Genomic DNA, 18,364 nt, shown 5'->3' on the forward strand with positions numbered 1-18,364 from the left:
CTTCAAACTATTGACAGACAGAATGAGGGAAAAATCCAGAAAATCACATTGTAGGATTTTTTATGAATTTATTTGCAAATTATGGTGGAAAATAAGTATTTGGTCACCTACAAACAAGCAAGATTTCTGGCTCTCACAGACCTGTAACTTCTTTAAGAGGCTCCTCTGTCCTCCACTCGTTACCTGTATTAATGACACCTGTTTTGAACTTGTTATCAGTATAAAAGACACCTGTCCACAACCTCAAACAGTCACACTCCAAATCCACTATGGCCAAGACCAAAGAGCTGTCAAAGGACACCAGAAACAAAATTGTAGACATGCACCAGGCTGGGAAGACTGAATCTGCAATAGGTAAGCAGCTTGGTTTGAAGAAATCAACTGTGGGAGCAATTATTAGGAAATGGAAGACATACAAGACCACTGATAATCTCCCTCGATCTGGGGCTCCACGCAAGATCTCACCGTGGGGTCAAAATGATCACAAGCACGGTGAGCAAAAATCCCAGAACCACACGGGGGACCTAGTGAATGACCTGCAGAGAGCTGGGACCAAAGTAACAAAGCCTACCATCAGTAACACACTACGCCGCCAGGGACTCAAATCCTGCAGTGCCAGACGTGACCCCTGCTTAAGCCAGTACATGTCCAGGCCCGTCTGAGTTTTGCTAGAGAGCATTTGGATGATCCAGAAAAGATTGGGAGAATGTCAGATGGTCAGATGAAACAAATAGAACCTTTGGTAAAAACTCAACTCGTCGTGTTTGGAGGACAAAGAATGCTGAGTTGCATCCAAAGAACACCATACCTACTGTGAAGCATGGGGGTGGAAACATCATGCTTTGGGGCTGTTTTTCTGCAAAGGGACATGGACGATCTGATCCGTGTAAGGAAAGAATGAATGGGGCCATGTAATCGTGACATTTTGAGTGAAAACCTCCTTCCCATCAGCAGGGCATTGGAAGATGAAACGTGGCAGGGTCTTTCAGCGTGACAATGATCCCAAAACACCGCCCCGGGGCAACGAAAGGAGTGGCTTCCGTAAGAAGCATTTCAAGGTCCTGGGAGTGGCCTAAGCCCCAGTCTCCAGTTCAACCCACATAGAAAAATCTTTGGAGGGAGTTGAAGTCCGTGTTGCCAGCAACCAGCCCCAAAACATCACTGGCTCTAGAGGAGATCTGCATGGAGGAATGGGCCAAAATACCAGCAACAGTGTGTGAACCTTGTGAAGCTTACAGAAAAACCGTTTTTGACCTCTGTCATTGCCAACAAGGGTATATAACCAAGTGTGTGCTTTTTGAGGATCTTTTAACAGAATGTGACTGGCAGAACGGGTGTTGTATGGTGAAGGATGAGGGCTGCAGTAGATATCCTGCAATAGAGGGGAGTGAAGGCCTAAGAGGGTTTTATAAAATAAGCATCAACCAGTTGGTCCTTGCGACCGCGAGTGGTACAGAAGATGACCAGTTACAGTGGAGTATAGCAAGTGGCAGTTAGATGTGTCTAATAAGGAGTATTGGTGCAAATCTTGATGGCCGAATGGTAAAGAAAATCTAGCTGCTACGAGAGCATCCCTTACCTGCCGATCGATAAATTACATCTCCGTAATTTAGTATGGGTAGGATGGTCATGCTGAATCAGGTTAAGTTTTGGCAGCTTGGGCCGAAAGAGGAGTGATAGCGATAGCAGGAACGCAAGTCTAGATTTAACTTTAGCCTACAGCTTTGATATGTGGGTACACTGTGCTGACACTGTACGTCTACCCATTATCAAGTACCTTTGTCTGCGGTGACTACCTCAGCCTCAGAGTAGTGAATCTCTAAACCCTCAGAAGTTTTGGAGGTGTTCAGACCAGGTTAAAGGTTTAGAGAAAGCTTGTTGGACACTAAAGAAGCTTTGTTGTGAGCATTTAACAGCAAAATCCAGGGAGGGGGCCAGCTGAGTATAAGAACTGTATCCATCTGCAATATAAATGGATGAGAGCTTGAGCTATGAGTTGTTGATGTAAATTGAGAAGAGCGTGGGGCTAGGATCATCAGTGGTGTAATACCTTGGTCGACAGGCAGTGGCCTGACAACAGCTAAGATACGGTACAGCGAGCGATGCATGTTATTGTTCGAGACGAACGATCACGGCTCTCAAGGAACTACGCTGCAAATCCCTATGACTCAGGAGAGGCAAAGTCGAGAGCCCAGCGTGCTCCGGAACACGACCCTGCAAGCCGCACAGCTTCTTGACACAACTGCTCACTTACCACGGAAACCAGCGCACCCAAGTAGTGTCGGAGGAAACACCATCCAGCTGCAACTGAAGGTAGCTGCAGGTGCCCGGCCATCCACAAGGAGTCGCTAGAGCGTAATGGGGACAATAATCCCAGCCGGCACGCTGCCCCTAACCCGACATACGGCTGGGGCCAATATATGCGCCGCACTCGAGGAGTAGAGGTCTGTGACACAGGCCGGCCGGCTGTGACACGCGCTCGGGATCGAACCGCGGTCTGCTGGGTGATGTCACAAGCACGCTGGTGAGGTTGGTGTCTGTAGAGCGCACGCGCTGATGAAATTGAACGGGGGGGAGCCCTCGTCAACTTCTTTTATGTGTAATGTTACTGGAACTAAGAGTCATGGATCAAGGCTGGATAGAGCTAGCCTAGCTTAACTAGCAACCATCAATCAAAGAATACTGTCGTTTTGTGGAAATGTAATGGTGAAGATGCTAATTCGGATTTAATGTCATGTTTAATTCAAGGTAGTCTTATTTTTGCTTGAATTTGCCTGACTTCATTGGCCGTTATACGGAATCATGGTAGCCAATCGTTTGGGTTGAGCCATTTACCTGGAATTTTACTGCTGCTAGCTAATAGTAACACTCAGGTAGTGACGATGTGGCTAGCTGTACTCTACGCAGGCAACAACAGAGTTTTAGCCAGTTTGGTCGTATAGACGTTCAGTGCTATGTGAGGTAAAGGGTTTATCTAGATTTTGGTGGTAACAGTCAACAAATGCTGGTGCTGAACTCTATAATAAGTGAGTGTTTATAGGCGTTTAGTGGTTGAGCTAGTAGGAGTAACGCTAACAGCAAAGGTTTGTGTAAGGGACTATGACTAAAAGCCTGCATGCTGTAATGTGCGTAAAGAATGTTTTTTTTTGCTGAAGAATAAAGAGGGCACGATGGAGAAGTGCTCATATCATAAGTTTTGGCTTTATTCAGGGGCTGATGCCAGAATAATTTGTCTTAAGACAGTAAGGAGGACTAGGTAAGTTGATTATGGACAGTGGCTCAGCTCGTGGTTGAGTTACCTTGTGTTCTTCTTTTGACGTCTACTAACCTCCGTTTCCCAAATGGGGCGCGTTCCCCTTATGCATTGGATTCAAATTTGATAGTATAAATGTCCCACAAAATAAAGGTGTAAAGGTGACTATGGTGGTGTGTTGGGACAATTTAGTGGGAAAGGATGAAACAAAGGGGCTCCCCGATGGTAAGCATGTGGCTATAGGCACTGGCATCTCAAGTGCTTGAGGCGTCTACATAACAGACAGCAGTGGTTTGAGTGTGTCCATGGCCTGTGGTTCACGGAGTCCCATGAGGGCTGCGCGAAAATGTGCCTAGCAGTCTCCCTGCCGTGTGGGCGGTGTAGGATCAACGATGTGTTCTTACTTGACTGCTGAGGTTAAATAGAAGGTTAAATCCAAATAGAAAGGAAGTTTAGAAATTCTGAATGTTTAAGCAGCAACCTAAATTCTGCAATCTTCCTTTTAAGATTGAATGCCTAACTGTAGAGTCTGCTCTGGGTAAGAGGGTAGGCGAAATAATAAAATGTAAGAATGTAGACAATCTTTTGTAAAGGAGTAGGCATGTGTAGAGTAGGACAACTGCCAGTCAACCATTCCTCTGCACCAGTGTAACTACAGTATATCTTAGCGTCTCATAAACATAGAGATGTTATAGGTAACTCGTTACAACAATTATAACAGTCGTGTGTATGTGGTGAGTCAAAATGTTGAATTCTTTTATAGGTACATTAAGTTTGATAATCATAACAGTTGTGACGTCTGATGTTATCAGTAAGAAGTAGAAGAGGCAGGGGGCTTTGTTCTTGAACCCGATGTGAAGTCTGTAGGTGTACAGGTATTAAATGTTAATGGGGCTGATGTCTTTGAATGGGCTTCTACTGCTTTTTCTGTCGTTGGCAACCATCACAGGTTGGCATGTGTCGTCTAAGGCAAGTGCCTGGCTGCTGCCAGAGGTCAGACACAGTCCCAATGATGTTCTCTGTTACTCACTTCGTCACTTCCTCTTCACCTCCTCCTCTTTCTCCCTCTCTCCTACAGGCACGCTGGGGGGTGGGTGAATGTCATCTCCCAGCAGTGTGTTGAGAGGCGGGGTCTGGCCAATCACAACGTGAACATCGGCCGGCCAAGATGAATGAGCATCGGATTTCTTCATTGTCGTGAGTCTCCTCTTCTCACTGCTTCTTCTCTTTTTAAACTCACTGTCTCACCTCAAGGCTGGGTAGTTCCAGTGTATCAGTCTTACTTCACTTTTAACACACATGCAATTGGTTGTGCTCTCTCTCACACACACAAACACCCACACAGGAGAGGAAGTTTGTTTGTGGTCATGTTAATGGAGAGGAATATTGTGCTGTCACATAACACTACATTGGCAGCTGTTATAGGGAACAATTGTGACTGTGCGTCAATAGCAAGCCACAAGTAGGTATGAGTAAGGTCTCTGAAGGAGTGAGAGAACAGCTGGGAAGCGTGGGCTCAATCAAATCAACATTTGTCTTGGTACAATGTTTTCTTAAACAACAGGTGTAGACTAACAGTGAAAATGCTTTACTTAAGGTCCTTCCAACATGCAGAGAAGAAGAAAATAGAAAGGTAATACATGTAATAATAAATACACAATGAGTAACGATGTCTTGGCTATACATTGCATTCAGAAATATTTCAGACGCTTGACTTTTTCCCACATGTTGTTAGGTTACAGCCTATTCTAAAATTAATTAGCATTGTCATCCCCCCCGTTCATCAATCTATAACACATACCCCATAATGACCAAAGCAAAACAGTTTATAGATATTTTTGCTAATTCATTCAAATAAAAAAAACTGAAATATACATTTATCATAAGTATTCAGACCTTTAACTTAGTAACTTTTGTTGAAGCACATTTGGCAGCGATTACAGCCTTGAGTTTTCTTTGTATGATGCTACAAGCTTGGCCAAACACCAGTATTTGGGGAGTTTCTCACCATTCTTGCTCTGCAGATCCGTCAAGCTCTGGCCAAGTTGGGATCGGGGAGCACGCTGCAACAGCTATTGTTCAGGTCTCTCCAGAGAGTGTTCTGACTCAGGTTCCAAGTCCGCCACTCAAAGACATTCAGAGACTTGACCCGAAGCCACTCCTGCGTTGTCTTTGGCTGTGTGCTTAAGGGTCGTTGTGAACTTTGTTCGCCCCAGCCTGAAGGCCTGAGCCTGTGGAGCAGGGTTTTTCATCCTCGATCTGACTAGTCTCCCAGTCCCTGCGCGAAAAACATCCCCACAGCATGATGCAGCCACACCATGATTCACCGTAGCGGATGGTGCCAGGTTACCTCCAGAACGTGAGCTTGGCATTCAGCCAATAGAGTTTAATGTTGATTTCATAAGACCAGAGAATCTTGTTTCTAATGTTCTGAGAGTCCTTTAAGGTGGCCCTTTTGAAAACTCCAAGCGGGCTGTCTGTGCCTTTTACTGAGAAGTGGCTTCGTTGGCCACTCTACCATAAAAGGCTGATTGGAGTGCTGCAGAGATGGTTGTCTTCTGGGAATGTTTCTCCATCTCACAGCGGAACTCTAGAGCCTCTTGTCAGAGTGACCATCGGTGTACCTATGATGAAAATTACAGGCCTCTCGCATCTTTTTAAGTGGGAGAACTTGCACAATTGGTGGCTGACTAAATACTTTTTTGCCCCACTGTATATAGTTAGGGTTCCCACACAACCATATTTCCATGTTACAGAGCTTGTTTACAGAAAACAGACAGAAGACAGAGTGGACTACCTGTGCTAATTAGCTATCTGCGTCTCCGAACACCTGTGTGTAAACGGAAGACTGACGCCACAAACGTGTTGTCACTGAAAAATGCTATCGTTGCAACTGTGTTAAAACAGGTTAAAACAGTCTACAGTACGTATTTCGCATTTGGGAAATTATTTTGATGTGATATGAAAGTAGTTGGATTTTTGTTTCTAGAACCTTACCACATTTAGATGGAGTATTTGGCTATTTTGGCTTCCAGACCCAATTCACCCTTTAAACAGAACATGTAAGGTCATTGGACTAAGGAGTAACATTAGCCTCCTTTAGTACAATATTGGGCAAGCTTATTTCATCCCCAAACACCATGCTAGATCCGTGTGAGTGGGCCAGTTCATTTTGCATGGCCCGGTGCACTTAGATAGCTGGCTATCTTCGTGTTTTATAATCTACTAGCGACATAACATGACAACTCTTTGGGCACTTTAGTACCTGCTTATCCGATTCACATCCATCACCGAAGCCGCCAGCCGTGGTGCTGTAAGTAACACCGGTGGCATCCGTGGAATTGGAGCCTACATTGATCGTGGCCAAAGAACCGATTTTTAGCTTCAGCTTCATGTTGAATCCACTCTTCCACTGTTGGTCACTGTTGTAATTGTATAARTGAGGTCCACATATGACTGAAGCTCACCTGACCCAGTCTACCCGAAAGCGGTAGGACTTCCTTCCCATCTAGCTACTCACATTTCGACCAAACATGCATGCCGGTAAACAGTGCACTACCACCACCACCAGTTCTTCTCTTTCGCCAAAGCCGCAATGTATTGTTGGTATATGAGTTTTTGATAAATGTAATTCAAATTGTGAAAACAGAAGTGAAATTGTAAGGGGGGATAAACTTTTGCATAAAGACCGTTTAGATGGAATATCATCAATCTACGTTGTTAGATTTGTGGAAATATATTGTGCAACCTTCCCTTTAAGATAGCTAGGTGGGACAACCACATATCAGTAATAGTAAGAACATTTTTCCTCAATAAAGTAGATATCAGCAAAGTCAGTGGGAAACAAAATTGTCAAGAGCGAGTGTTAGTTCATAAAAGGCAAGTGCTTGACAATAACTTTTTTAGCCACTTGTATAACGGACAAGCAGGACTGATTTTTTCTACTTGTCCAAAGTACAAGCTCAAGTCACTCGTCCCCCAAAAATTAAATAATCTGTAACACCATGGGCCAAAACAATGACGTAAAATTGTGTTGTATCATGCAAGGAACTACTTATTATCACTGGTACTGACAACGGAAGACTGCTGGTCTCTGATCCCAAGTATTATATCTCCTGCCGTTGCACAAAGTAAAATACTGCACTGATAGGCTACTGTATAAAACATACAGTGAGTGCCAAAAGTATTGAGCCAGTGCCACATTTTTGGTTGTTTTGGCTCTGTACTCCAGCACGTTGGATCTGAAATGATACCATGACTATGAGATTAMAATTCAGGCTGTCAACTTTAATTTGAGGGTATTTTCATCCATATCGGGTAAACTCCTTAGAAATTACAGCACATTTTGTACATAGTCTCCCCATTTTAGGGGACCAAAAGTATTGGGACAAATTCCCTTACATGTGTATTGAAGTAGTCAAAAGTTTAGTATTTGGTCCCATATTCCTAGCACGCAATGACTACTGTACATCAAGCTTGTGACTCTACAAACTTGTTGGATGCATTTGCTGTTTGTTTAGGTTTGGTTTCAGATTATTTTGTGCACTATACAAATTCATGGTAAATAATGTATTGTGTCATTTTGGAGTTACTTTWATTGTAAATAAGAATAGAATATGTTTCTAAACACTTCTACATTCATGTGGATGCTACCATGATTATGGATCATCCTGAATGAATCGTGAATAATGATGAGTGAGAAAGTTACAGACGCACAAACATCATACCCCCAAGACATGCTAACCTCTCACCATTATAATAACAGGGGAGGTTAGCATTTTTTGAGGTGGTTTGATATTTATGCGTCTAACTTTCTCACGCAACATTATTCACGATTCATGCTATAACTGGGCAAATAACTCACTAACTAGCAATGAATATCAACAATYCGAACACGCAGCTTGCTTTGATCTCAAAAACGTATCTCGCGACTTCATGATTGAAAGACCGCTCCTGCCTGTCAATGCAGGCATATAATAATTCTACTGCGATGCATTCTGCAGAGATTGGGARGACATTGGGCAATACATCACATCCGGAGGACAGTTTGATCGAATTCTGATCAGAGTAGCCTAATTGTTTGATATTGTGATTTTTGCCTGATTAGGACCACTTAAATCTATAATCTGCTCGTCCGACAATTAGTTGTACTTGCCCTGAAGGGTGTTTAAGATACTCTTTGAAGAGGTAGGGTTTCTGATGTTTTCAGAAGATGGGCAAGTGTAATTTGGATGTTACACAGCTGTAGCACATTTGTGACAATGTGTAGATTCACAATGATATGTCAACAAGATGAGACCACATCTAATAGGCTAATATCATTAGATAGAGGCACAAAGCCAATTTAACCAATATAGACATTAATATACATTTMTTTTATACATGCACTGAAATCCAATAAAGACAATTTTCCTACACATTCACAACCAAAGAGATGTGCATCTTAAAAATGTATAATTGCACAATTTTATGTTTTTTCTCTCCAAATCCATTGAGGTGATTTAGCAAGGGCTGATTATCCTGATTTAGAGTCACATAAAACAAAACACCTAAAAAGTTAACTTTTGTCCTCTAGGCAACAAAGCTCTGACTGAATGAGTCATCCTAAAACACACTGGTCCTGTAGGTCATTGTCTTTGGAGGGCCTTACTGCCACACATAGGGATTACTGACGCACTGAAGTGTGTCTGCCCCGGTCACACAGGATAGGTCAAACCTTTCGAATGCTCCTTGCTCTGTAAATACTTCTGCACTAGAGGGGGGGGACTTGTACGGTGTCATTTTATCAATGAGAGTGAAAAAGAGAGAGAAAGAGAGGAGTCAATGGACACTGGCCTCAGTGACTGATGGAAACGTATGCCATTGCCAGATAGGCCTCAGTGGGACATGATCGTGTCCTGCGTGTGTGTGTGTTTACGGTGCTTAAAGACAATTATTTTGGGGTATCTCAGATTGTTAAGGCAATTCTCACATAGGAAGAAGGATGTTTGACACACTTTTTACATTTGTATCACAAACCATTTTTGAGAAAATCATGATGAAAGTGGCCATTTTAGACCCTTTTTATACATGTCTCTTGTAAGACTCCATGAGCCATGAACCGCACATGATACAGACATCATCTTGGTGTCATTATACTCCTTACAGTATGTGCTAAAATATGGAGTGTCTAGATACTGAAATAAAAATGTTCACATTCATTTATTCAACATGAACAATATTAATATCTCATTATATTTGGAACAATATTCTCTTCAAACACGTCAAATTTCCAGACTGGGTACTCTTAAAGATATGACTCATTTTATACATAGACATTGACATTATGGTCATTAACCAATTACATTCAGCAAGTCACCAGCAGAAGGAGTGCCCTTTGAACCTTCAATATAAGCCTACTAGAAAGTGTGTGCCCTCAAGCCTAAAGGGAAGCAAAAGTTAGGCCCTTTTAGACCTATACATGCCTCCTGTAAGACCCTATGATCCGTACATGATACAGATACATTATAATCCTTATGGTAGCGGTCGGCAACAGGCTGCCCGACGAGCAAATTTTGGTTTTGGGTTTAAAAGAAATACTGGAAATTACCAGGAATCCAGCCAAAAAATTGTTTAATTTAGAAAGTCTGTTCCCAAGTATTCCCACAAATAAATAAAACGCCTCAAATACAATCTCTTTTTGGGCTTAGTTGTGGTCAATTTGAAGTGTGAAAATTATTATAATTATTCAATCCCTCAGCTGGATTTAGTTGCATACCCCTGCCTTATGGAGTATGTCTAGATTCTGAAATACACATTTTCAYATGAATTTATTCAACAACAAAAAATATTAATATAAATATCTCAAAAGTATATTTTTTGATTTTGTTAATTTTAAGACATTTTGTTTGGAACAATATACTATACAAGAACATCACATTTCCAGACTGGGCTCTGCTAATTCTGAAGCCGTGATAAATGTTATGAGCACCACCAACACAGTGAATGAGAAAATGGATTCAAAGTGAACTCACTCTGCTGGTGATTTGCTGAATGTACAATCCCAATGGAGGGCTGTGACTGGTTAATGACCWATAACAAGCATAGTCATTGCGTCTGTCGACAACTTAATTGGCGGCTCGCGGCAAGATTCTGAATGAATGTTGTGTTTTCCAAAGTCAGCTGAATGCGCTGTTGAGTTCATAGAACCCGATATCGGCTAACGGAGCGGTAAAAGTGGTTTCTAACACTTCTGGTGCATCTTCATATAGTTTTCTTCCTACTAATTTGGCTCAAGACTGAACGGTTGGAGCTATTACTGATTATGACCTCACCCCATTCTTGAAGGCCGAGACTCTCAGGAACACGTGGAATGAAGCTGTGCAGGACTCGTTAGAAGGGAGTGATAAATCTGCATAGAATAGCCTAACTAAGGGAAATTAATTGATCCACCACAAACTATCATACACAAAGATTGTTTGATGATCATCATTATCCCTGTTTTCCTGAACTTCCAATCCCTTTGATGGATTTTAATCACTCCAAAGCATACCTTCTTCAGACTGAAATATGCCATTACCTGATTTGACATATCTTTGTGCTATAACTTTTATTGAGATAAATGGCAATAAGGTCAGATTCAAAGATACATCAAATGATTTTTTACATATTTGTTGCTGATACCCCCAAGTGACACAAAATAGAGAATCAGAGATTCAAATAGCTTGATAGTCCATGTTAATAGTATCTTAAATATCATGCATGAATCCATTTGATATCATGTAGTAGGCCTATGAATCAATTTTACTTTCTGACCCCCCCAACCCCCATTCTCCGATTGTTATGGTGACTCACCCAGTGATTTTGTTTTACAAAAGTGGCWCCCTCAGAAATATTAGTGACTACCACTGACTGACCTATAATGTTAATTTCTATGTATAAAATGKGTCATATCATTAAAAGTACCAGAGAGGGCATTCTGGAAATTTGACGTGTTTGAAGAGTAGAAATAAGCTAAATCAAAAAGGGTCCTTTCGATACATTAATAATATTCTGAATGTTGAACAAATGAATGTGAAAAATTGTATTTCAGAATCTTGACATTCTCCATATTTGAGAGCACACTATAAGGAGTATAATGACACAAAGATGTTGCCTGTATCATGTACGGTTCACGGATCATAGGAGGCAAATATAGGTCTAAAAGGGCCTAAAATGGCCACTTCCATCATGATATTCTAAACCATGGTTTGCGATACAAATGTAAAAAGAATGTCAAACATCCTTCCTCCCAATGAAGTTTTTAAACGAGAATTGCCTGAACAATCTGATACCAAAAATATTTTTGGCCTACGCTGGCATGGAATCGCACGTGCGCGCGAGACCTCCTGTCAACACACACAGGGAGTGCCAATCAAGAAGACAGAGCCGTCTCCTCCAATCTGTTGGAAATGTCACGGGTCCTATTCCCTTCCGCTGTCCAGAGTCTGGCTGGGCTTGGGGGCATCGATCCCCTCGCCCCCACGCAGGAAGGTGGGGGGAACAAACATACACATGCATTATTTATACATGCTTAAACAAACAACGGCCTCGCATGTCTCTGCGGCGATCAGCTCATATGGGAAATCTACAGCAGAGGATGCAAACATTTGATTTAGGAGATGCATTGATGAATATGACTGAGCGAGATCGGTTGATGATAAAAACAAACCCATTGACTACATGTCAGCCTAAAAAGTATGGTCTCTTTGCGGGGGGGGGGGGGGGGGGTTGTTTCCGCTTTTGACAAAGAGTTGCGACAAAACGGTGACTCCTAACTTGTTATGATGCAGCATCTAAATTAAACTAAAAAAAAGATGACTCCTCTCCACCATGTCTCTGACTAGAAAACTTCTGAGAGGGAAAACATTTCCATCAACACTCTGCACAAAAAACAATACAGGCACAGACCAATGTGTTCTAGCCTTTGTTGACATCACGACAAGAGACAAAGCAACGCAAATTTGTTCTCTCTGCGTAAGCAAAAGTCGCCAGTATCTCGTTAGATATGAGCACAAGCCAATTTCAGGCTCAAAGCATTCCTCTTTGTGACACTCTCTCACTGGCAGGTCTGAAGAGTCAGATAAATGCCAGCTCTCACCGAGCAGTTAATGAACAGAGTCATACAGATACAACACATGTGAAGAGAGAGCGGGTTTCATGGAGGTTCATAACAGAGGAAATTGTGGATTCTTGTAAACAACTTTTGGCAGACAGTAGGCCTGCTAGATAAAGGAGTAAACAGTCTGTATGTGTATGTATGTATGTGTGGTCTGTTTGTGTGTGCGGTGTGTATGCTACTTATCAGGAGGAATAGAGATGAGCAGCCCTGACTGTGGACAATGGGACAGAAAGATAACAGGGGAAAGGGGTGATGAGACACCATGGAGAGGGAGAATCCCCTCCTCTACAGAGAGGGAGAGATGGGAGCGTATTAGACCACTGCCCAGTGCCCACACCTCCAGTCTGTTTCTAGGGAGCGCTGCCTGGGCCAAAGCTTACACCTCTAAAATCCAGAACAGCATCCTGTTTAAGATGCAGGATGACCAGGCTAGGCGTTGAGATACATGACTCGGTGAGGTGTGAGAACCATGGCTGACAGAGACAGCCCATCCAGCCACTGACGACAGAGCTCCAGATTTAGTGTGCTTCTGTTTTTAGCTTAGCCGTTGTGAAATGATGATGCTGCGTGGTGCGGCGGGGGACTAAGGAGTGAGCAGAGAAAATGGCCAGATTTAAAAACAGTTTGTTATGGGCAATGTGAGCTTGACTGGCCCCTCAGGCCACTCCTCAAACGACACACAAACACTAGAGCACACACACACAGGGCCTGGGTCAGATGGCCCTCACCTCTCTTGGCGGAAATGAACGGAAGGACAGAGAGATGAAGGGACACAACCTGAGTATCAGAACTCAGGATAAGACCCAGATGCAGACAGCTAGAGTCACAGATGTTAATTGACCCAAACAGGGGGCAGGCAAAAGACAGGTCAAAGGCAGGTAGAGGTCCATAATCCAGGGCAGAGTCAATAAGGTACAGAACAGCAGGCAGGCTCAGGGTCAGGACAGGCAGAGGTCCGTAAACGGGTCAGAGTCAGGCAGATACAGAACGGCAGGCTGTGGGCAGGCAGAATGGTCAGAACCGGGGAAACTAGGAAACAGAACTTGAGAAAGCAGGGAGATGGGAAAAACCGCTGGTAAGACTTGACAAGACAAACTGGCAACAGACAAACAGAAAACACAGGTACAAATACACTGGGGATAATGAGGAAGATGGGCGACACCTGGAGGGGGGTGGAGACGAGCACAAAGACAGGTGAAACAGATCAGGGTGTGACACTRAGGGGAACATTGGTGGACAGAGGACACACACACTCACCCCATCAAACCATGGAGAAAACTGAGTGGACCCTATGCTCTCAGATCTGCAGGGAGGAGGTCATGAAATGTGGCTAGATTGGTTTGGAATCAGGCCATGGTGGAGCCCCAGTCTACAAACCTCCAGCTGCATCAGCAAGAGGATGAGGTGTTGTGGTACTCATGTTTGACACACTGAGCAGGGAACTTTCACCTGAAGTCAGCTCAGACCTGCCTCTACCTCCCGCAGCCAAATATCATGTTTTAAAAAGGACATTGGGCCTTAATAATAATAATGTATTCCAAGGCAGACAAGCCCTCTTTGTATGATCTAACTTTTTCTTAAAATGTCATGGAATAACTAATAAGGCAGTTGGGAAGAAGGTGGAACCTTTTATGTGCTTTTACTGGAGCATCTACAACTCGACCTTAACATAACGCGCGCGCGCGCGCATGCGCGCACACACACACACACACACACACACACACACACACACACACACACACACACACACACACACACACACACCTTAACAGATCAGATAAACCTAGATCTATCTTGACTGGAGTGTCTCCTTCATTGTAAACCTTTATTGTAATAACTGGCCCTTTAAGAATAGAGCAGCCATAAACCCTGAGAAACCCGAGGCTTATCAACACTACATGAGCTCATCCTTAAACACAGCCAGACACTACCCTCTTACAGCTACCATTTCTCTTTTGTAAGGTCCTTTGTGAGTGTTCAGCGATAAAACCACAGGACAGGTGCAACAAAAACATCTTCCCTCCAAACTTTAATAACATATCCATCTAGCTGGTAGCCACCATCTGATGCCCACTGAGACATGGCCCCGTAGCTAGTCAAGAGGTGCCAACGAGCTTCCTCTCCCCTCCTTTATTGAGTGCTGATGTCAGCACTAGCTAGCTTGGCAGGCTGGCTGGCTGCGGCTCTAGGGGCCCGTCCTTGAGGGAGAGCCAGAGCCTATAGAGGCTAATGGGGCTGATGGTGATTGACGTGGCCCAGGCTAAGTGAAGTGATCTGGGGGAGAGTTGGCAGGCGTTCCCCCTGGGGCCTGATGGTTGTTCCACTGGGGAGGGAGTGGATCCACTGAGCCCTCAGAGGTGTAACGGATGTGAAATGGCTAGCTAGTTAGCGGTGGTGCGCGCTAATAGCCTTTCAATCGGTGACGTCACTCGCTTTGAGACCTTGAAGTAGTGGTTCCCCTTGCTCTGCAAGGGCCGCGGCTTTTGTGGAGCGATGGGTAACGATGCTTTGTGGGTGACTGTTGTTGATGTGTGCAGAGGGTCCCTGGTTCGCGCSMGGGKWSGGRCGWRRAGWTAAACTGTTACATTGATGCTGTTGACCCGGATCACTGGTTGCTGCGGAAAAGGAGGAGGTCGAAAGGGGGGTGAATGTAACGGATGTGAAATGGCTAGCTAGTTAGCGGTGGTGCGCGCTAATAGCCTTTCAATCGGTGACGTCACTTGCTCTGAGACCTTGAAGTAGTGGTTCCCCTTGCTCTGCAAGGGCCGTGGCTTTTGTGGAGCGATGGGTAACGATGCTTTGTGGGTGACTGTTGTTGATGTGTGCAGAGGGTCCCTGGTTCGCGCCCGGGTTGGGGCGAGGGGAAGGACGTAAAGTTAAACTGTTACAGAGGCATTTAACTGATGAAGCCAACCCAGCCTGATCCCTCCAGGTAGGAGTGCCTCTCAGGATCCACACTCACAACTTGACTTTGGGATCAGCTACTGCTACCGTAGCTCACTGGTGTCCTGAGATCTCCCTTTTTCCTCATTAATTTTGTTCGTTGTTCAATCATTTATCCATTGATCAATTCATTCATCGACTGACTGACTGACTGACTGACGTCAGGTACTGAATTCCATGTATCATACAGGCTATAGGTAAGCAGACCTAGAGCTAAGCTAAACAAGAGGTCAGAAAAATGTATGTTTGTCTGCAGTTGCTGTGTCTCTGCCTTTTTAGAGCAGATCTTCATTTGTCTGTGAGGTCTGGTGGTCCCCTCAGTGGAGAGAACACACACACTCGTTATCTCTCTTTATCAGGTGCCCTCTCTCGCTCTTCTGAAGGTCTCCAGTGCACTACAGTACATAAATGGCATTTCCACACAGCTACAGTAGCTAAATGTAAACCAGTACACTTTCTCCCTTCTCTCTCTCTCTCTCTCTCTCTCTCCAGTGAAAACTAAAATGATGAGTCACTCTTCAAGTCAGACATCTTAATTACATAAAATGCTCACTCTGCCTGCAACCCCTTAACCCAGCTGCCTTGGAAGGGCACTAATGCGTTCTTACATTTACATTACATTACATTTAAGTCATTTAGCAGACGCTCTTATCCAGAGCGACTTACAAATTATTACAACCAGTCTTCCCTGTACTGGATATCTCCTTCAAATCTATGTGGACACATTCCAGAAGAATATCAATAATCAATTAAATTGTAATCTCATAACACACCTTTGTTAATAATGGCAAAGAGAGAGGACCGCTTTGGCACTGCTAGGCTTCTGGGCGGTTTGACACTGGCGCTCCTTATGCAATCAGTGAGGTAATGACTAAGGCAGGGGTGTGGCACTTCCCTAATTAGCCAATTGTTCCTCCTAGTAACAAGACAAGTGTTGAGGCATGAGATCAGATTTGGAAAAAAGGCAACTGTGTCTTTTGGATAGCTAGGCCTACTTACTGTGGAAAACAAAACACTCATAACAGCGTCCAGTTTTCATCATCCCATAAAGGTTGATTTGGCAGGCAGTCTCATGTAGCCGTGGCAGCACATTCTCGTGTGGTTGTATAAATAGGGATGTTGTTGACGTTTCCACTCTGAATCGTTATCGGTCACACAGACACAGCTTTGCCCCCGAGAGGAGAAACACCAAGGTAACAAATTAGGGAAATATCAAAGCCTTTTTACACTGACAGTGACAATATAGACTTGGGCTACCACTGAAGTACAAGTTATAGAGGAGTGAGTCAGCCAAATATTCCTATCAAATCAGGGTGAAATATCTGAACAAATTTTGATTAGATTTAATTGGCTATCAAAACAAGGCTGGCACCTAATCCTGACATACGCATCACCTCAAGGACCTACAGTATAGGCTAGTGAAAAGACTGTTCTTCACTGCCATCTTGTGTTAACAGAAAAAACACAGTGTGGGCATGTAAATGTTGGTTAATGAGACACTTCAGCATTATAGGAGGAAAAACACCTATATTCTACAAGACGACATAATAAAACTATATAGAAGGAGAACATTATGATTTACCTGTCTTCAAAGCAATTTCCACACCTATATAACAATAAAACCTAATCAAAATATCGATGAAGTCATATTGGCTTGGATCCTCTGATTAGTAGTCACAGTGCTTCCTATGATGTTTGCAACCACAATCTACACTGTCACTGAATCAACAGGAAACATGTAAAATATTTACAGAATACAGACAGGGGCTCCATTTTAGGGTACAGCACAAATTGAACAACCCCATTCAGACCACGAGCTCTCATCCAACAACCCCAATCAGACCCGAGCTCTCATCCATAAACCATGGAATAGGGGGATTGCATTTGTAAACATTTGGACAGACACAGTCTGTGAGATGGATTTGACATCAGAGCTGAAAAAGTTTAAGCAGCTGAAATCAGGTGAAAGCCTAAGACAACATTTTGGGGGAAATTGACTATCTTTGGTGGAAATTATGCCAGAGGCTTTGCTGTAGAGGGGGACAGTGGACATAGTGTAGTCACTGTAATGTAACCTAGTGTTGTGGGTGTTTTCATACCGGCTGTGATTATCTGGACAGTCCATGGATGCCTGGTCATCAGAGCCTGATAGGATCTCCACAGGCCCGCCATTCTCCGCTCTATGCTGGAACAGACAATCTAGTCAGAACCGCTTATAACCAGTCATAACCTATATGCCTTGCCATCAACTGATTGATTGTGTGTGGACATTGGTAGTTCAATATATAACTTTAGATATAGGAGACATGACTATTTTCATTATGACAATATTCTGACTTTTGAAAAAAGCTAATGGTTGGGTATTATCTGTACAGTTTATTGATATCACTAAGTAGACAACCAAACGTTTCTTTACTAAAAACACAGACGAAGTAACTGCGGCCATATGGAAAACGTCGGCTAGCCTACTCTGCAGCTTATGCAATGGAATGCCTGGCAGGCAGACAGATGAATGACACGTGCTGCCTCACATAACGTTCTCCACATTACCTGATCACGGGGGAGGCAGCAAAATTGGATTTGGACAACTTTACTACACTGTAACTAGTTACTGCTACTGCAGTCATACTTGCCGTACTTAATGTAATCCTGATAGTGAAAATATTATTTATTTATTCAACATAACCCTGTTTCCTAGTCAACCAGACTTAAAGCATCCTAATCCTAGCCTTGCAACCTCATTAGCTAACGTTAGCTAACTTAGCTACTCTCTGGAGTTCTGCCACTAACGTTACTCTGCCACCAATAAGAMACTTGTCATGCAGCTCTAACATTATAGTCAAGTAAATCATTTCTACATAATAAAAACGGTACAACTAGACAATGAAAGTGTTACAAAGCGAAAAGATAGAATACAATTGTTACATGCCTTCCTTAATACAGATCCAACTGAGACACACAACACAGACTATTCTAACCGACGTCACTTCCACAACAAACTTAGCATCAGATGGATTATGTCACCCTCT

The 18,364-nt window shown here is 43.3% G+C and overlaps 1 protein-coding gene across 1 annotated transcript in view; it reads right to left on the minus strand.

Moving 5' to 3' along the window:
• mpv17 (mitochondrial inner membrane protein MPV17) overlaps positions 1-18,334 on the minus strand; it is a 36,176-nt gene extending 17,842 nt beyond the window's left edge. Inside the window, 2 exon segments of the mRNA XM_024135171.2 lie at positions 17,435-17,515; positions 18,265-18,334. Coding sequence (XP_023990939.1) covers positions 17,435-17,507 — 73 coding nt within the window. The 5' untranslated portion in view covers positions 17,508-17,515; positions 18,265-18,334.
• Between the last annotated feature and the right edge of the window lie 30 nt (positions 18,335-18,364).

The sequence above is a fragment of the Salvelinus sp. IW2-2015 genome, unplaced genomic scaffold (genome assembly GCF_002910315.2).
Source record: "Salvelinus sp. IW2-2015 unplaced genomic scaffold, ASM291031v2 Un_scaffold86, whole genome shotgun sequence".
In the NCBI taxonomy this organism is placed as follows: domain Eukaryota; kingdom Metazoa; phylum Chordata; class Actinopteri; order Salmoniformes; family Salmonidae; genus Salvelinus; species Salvelinus sp. IW2-2015.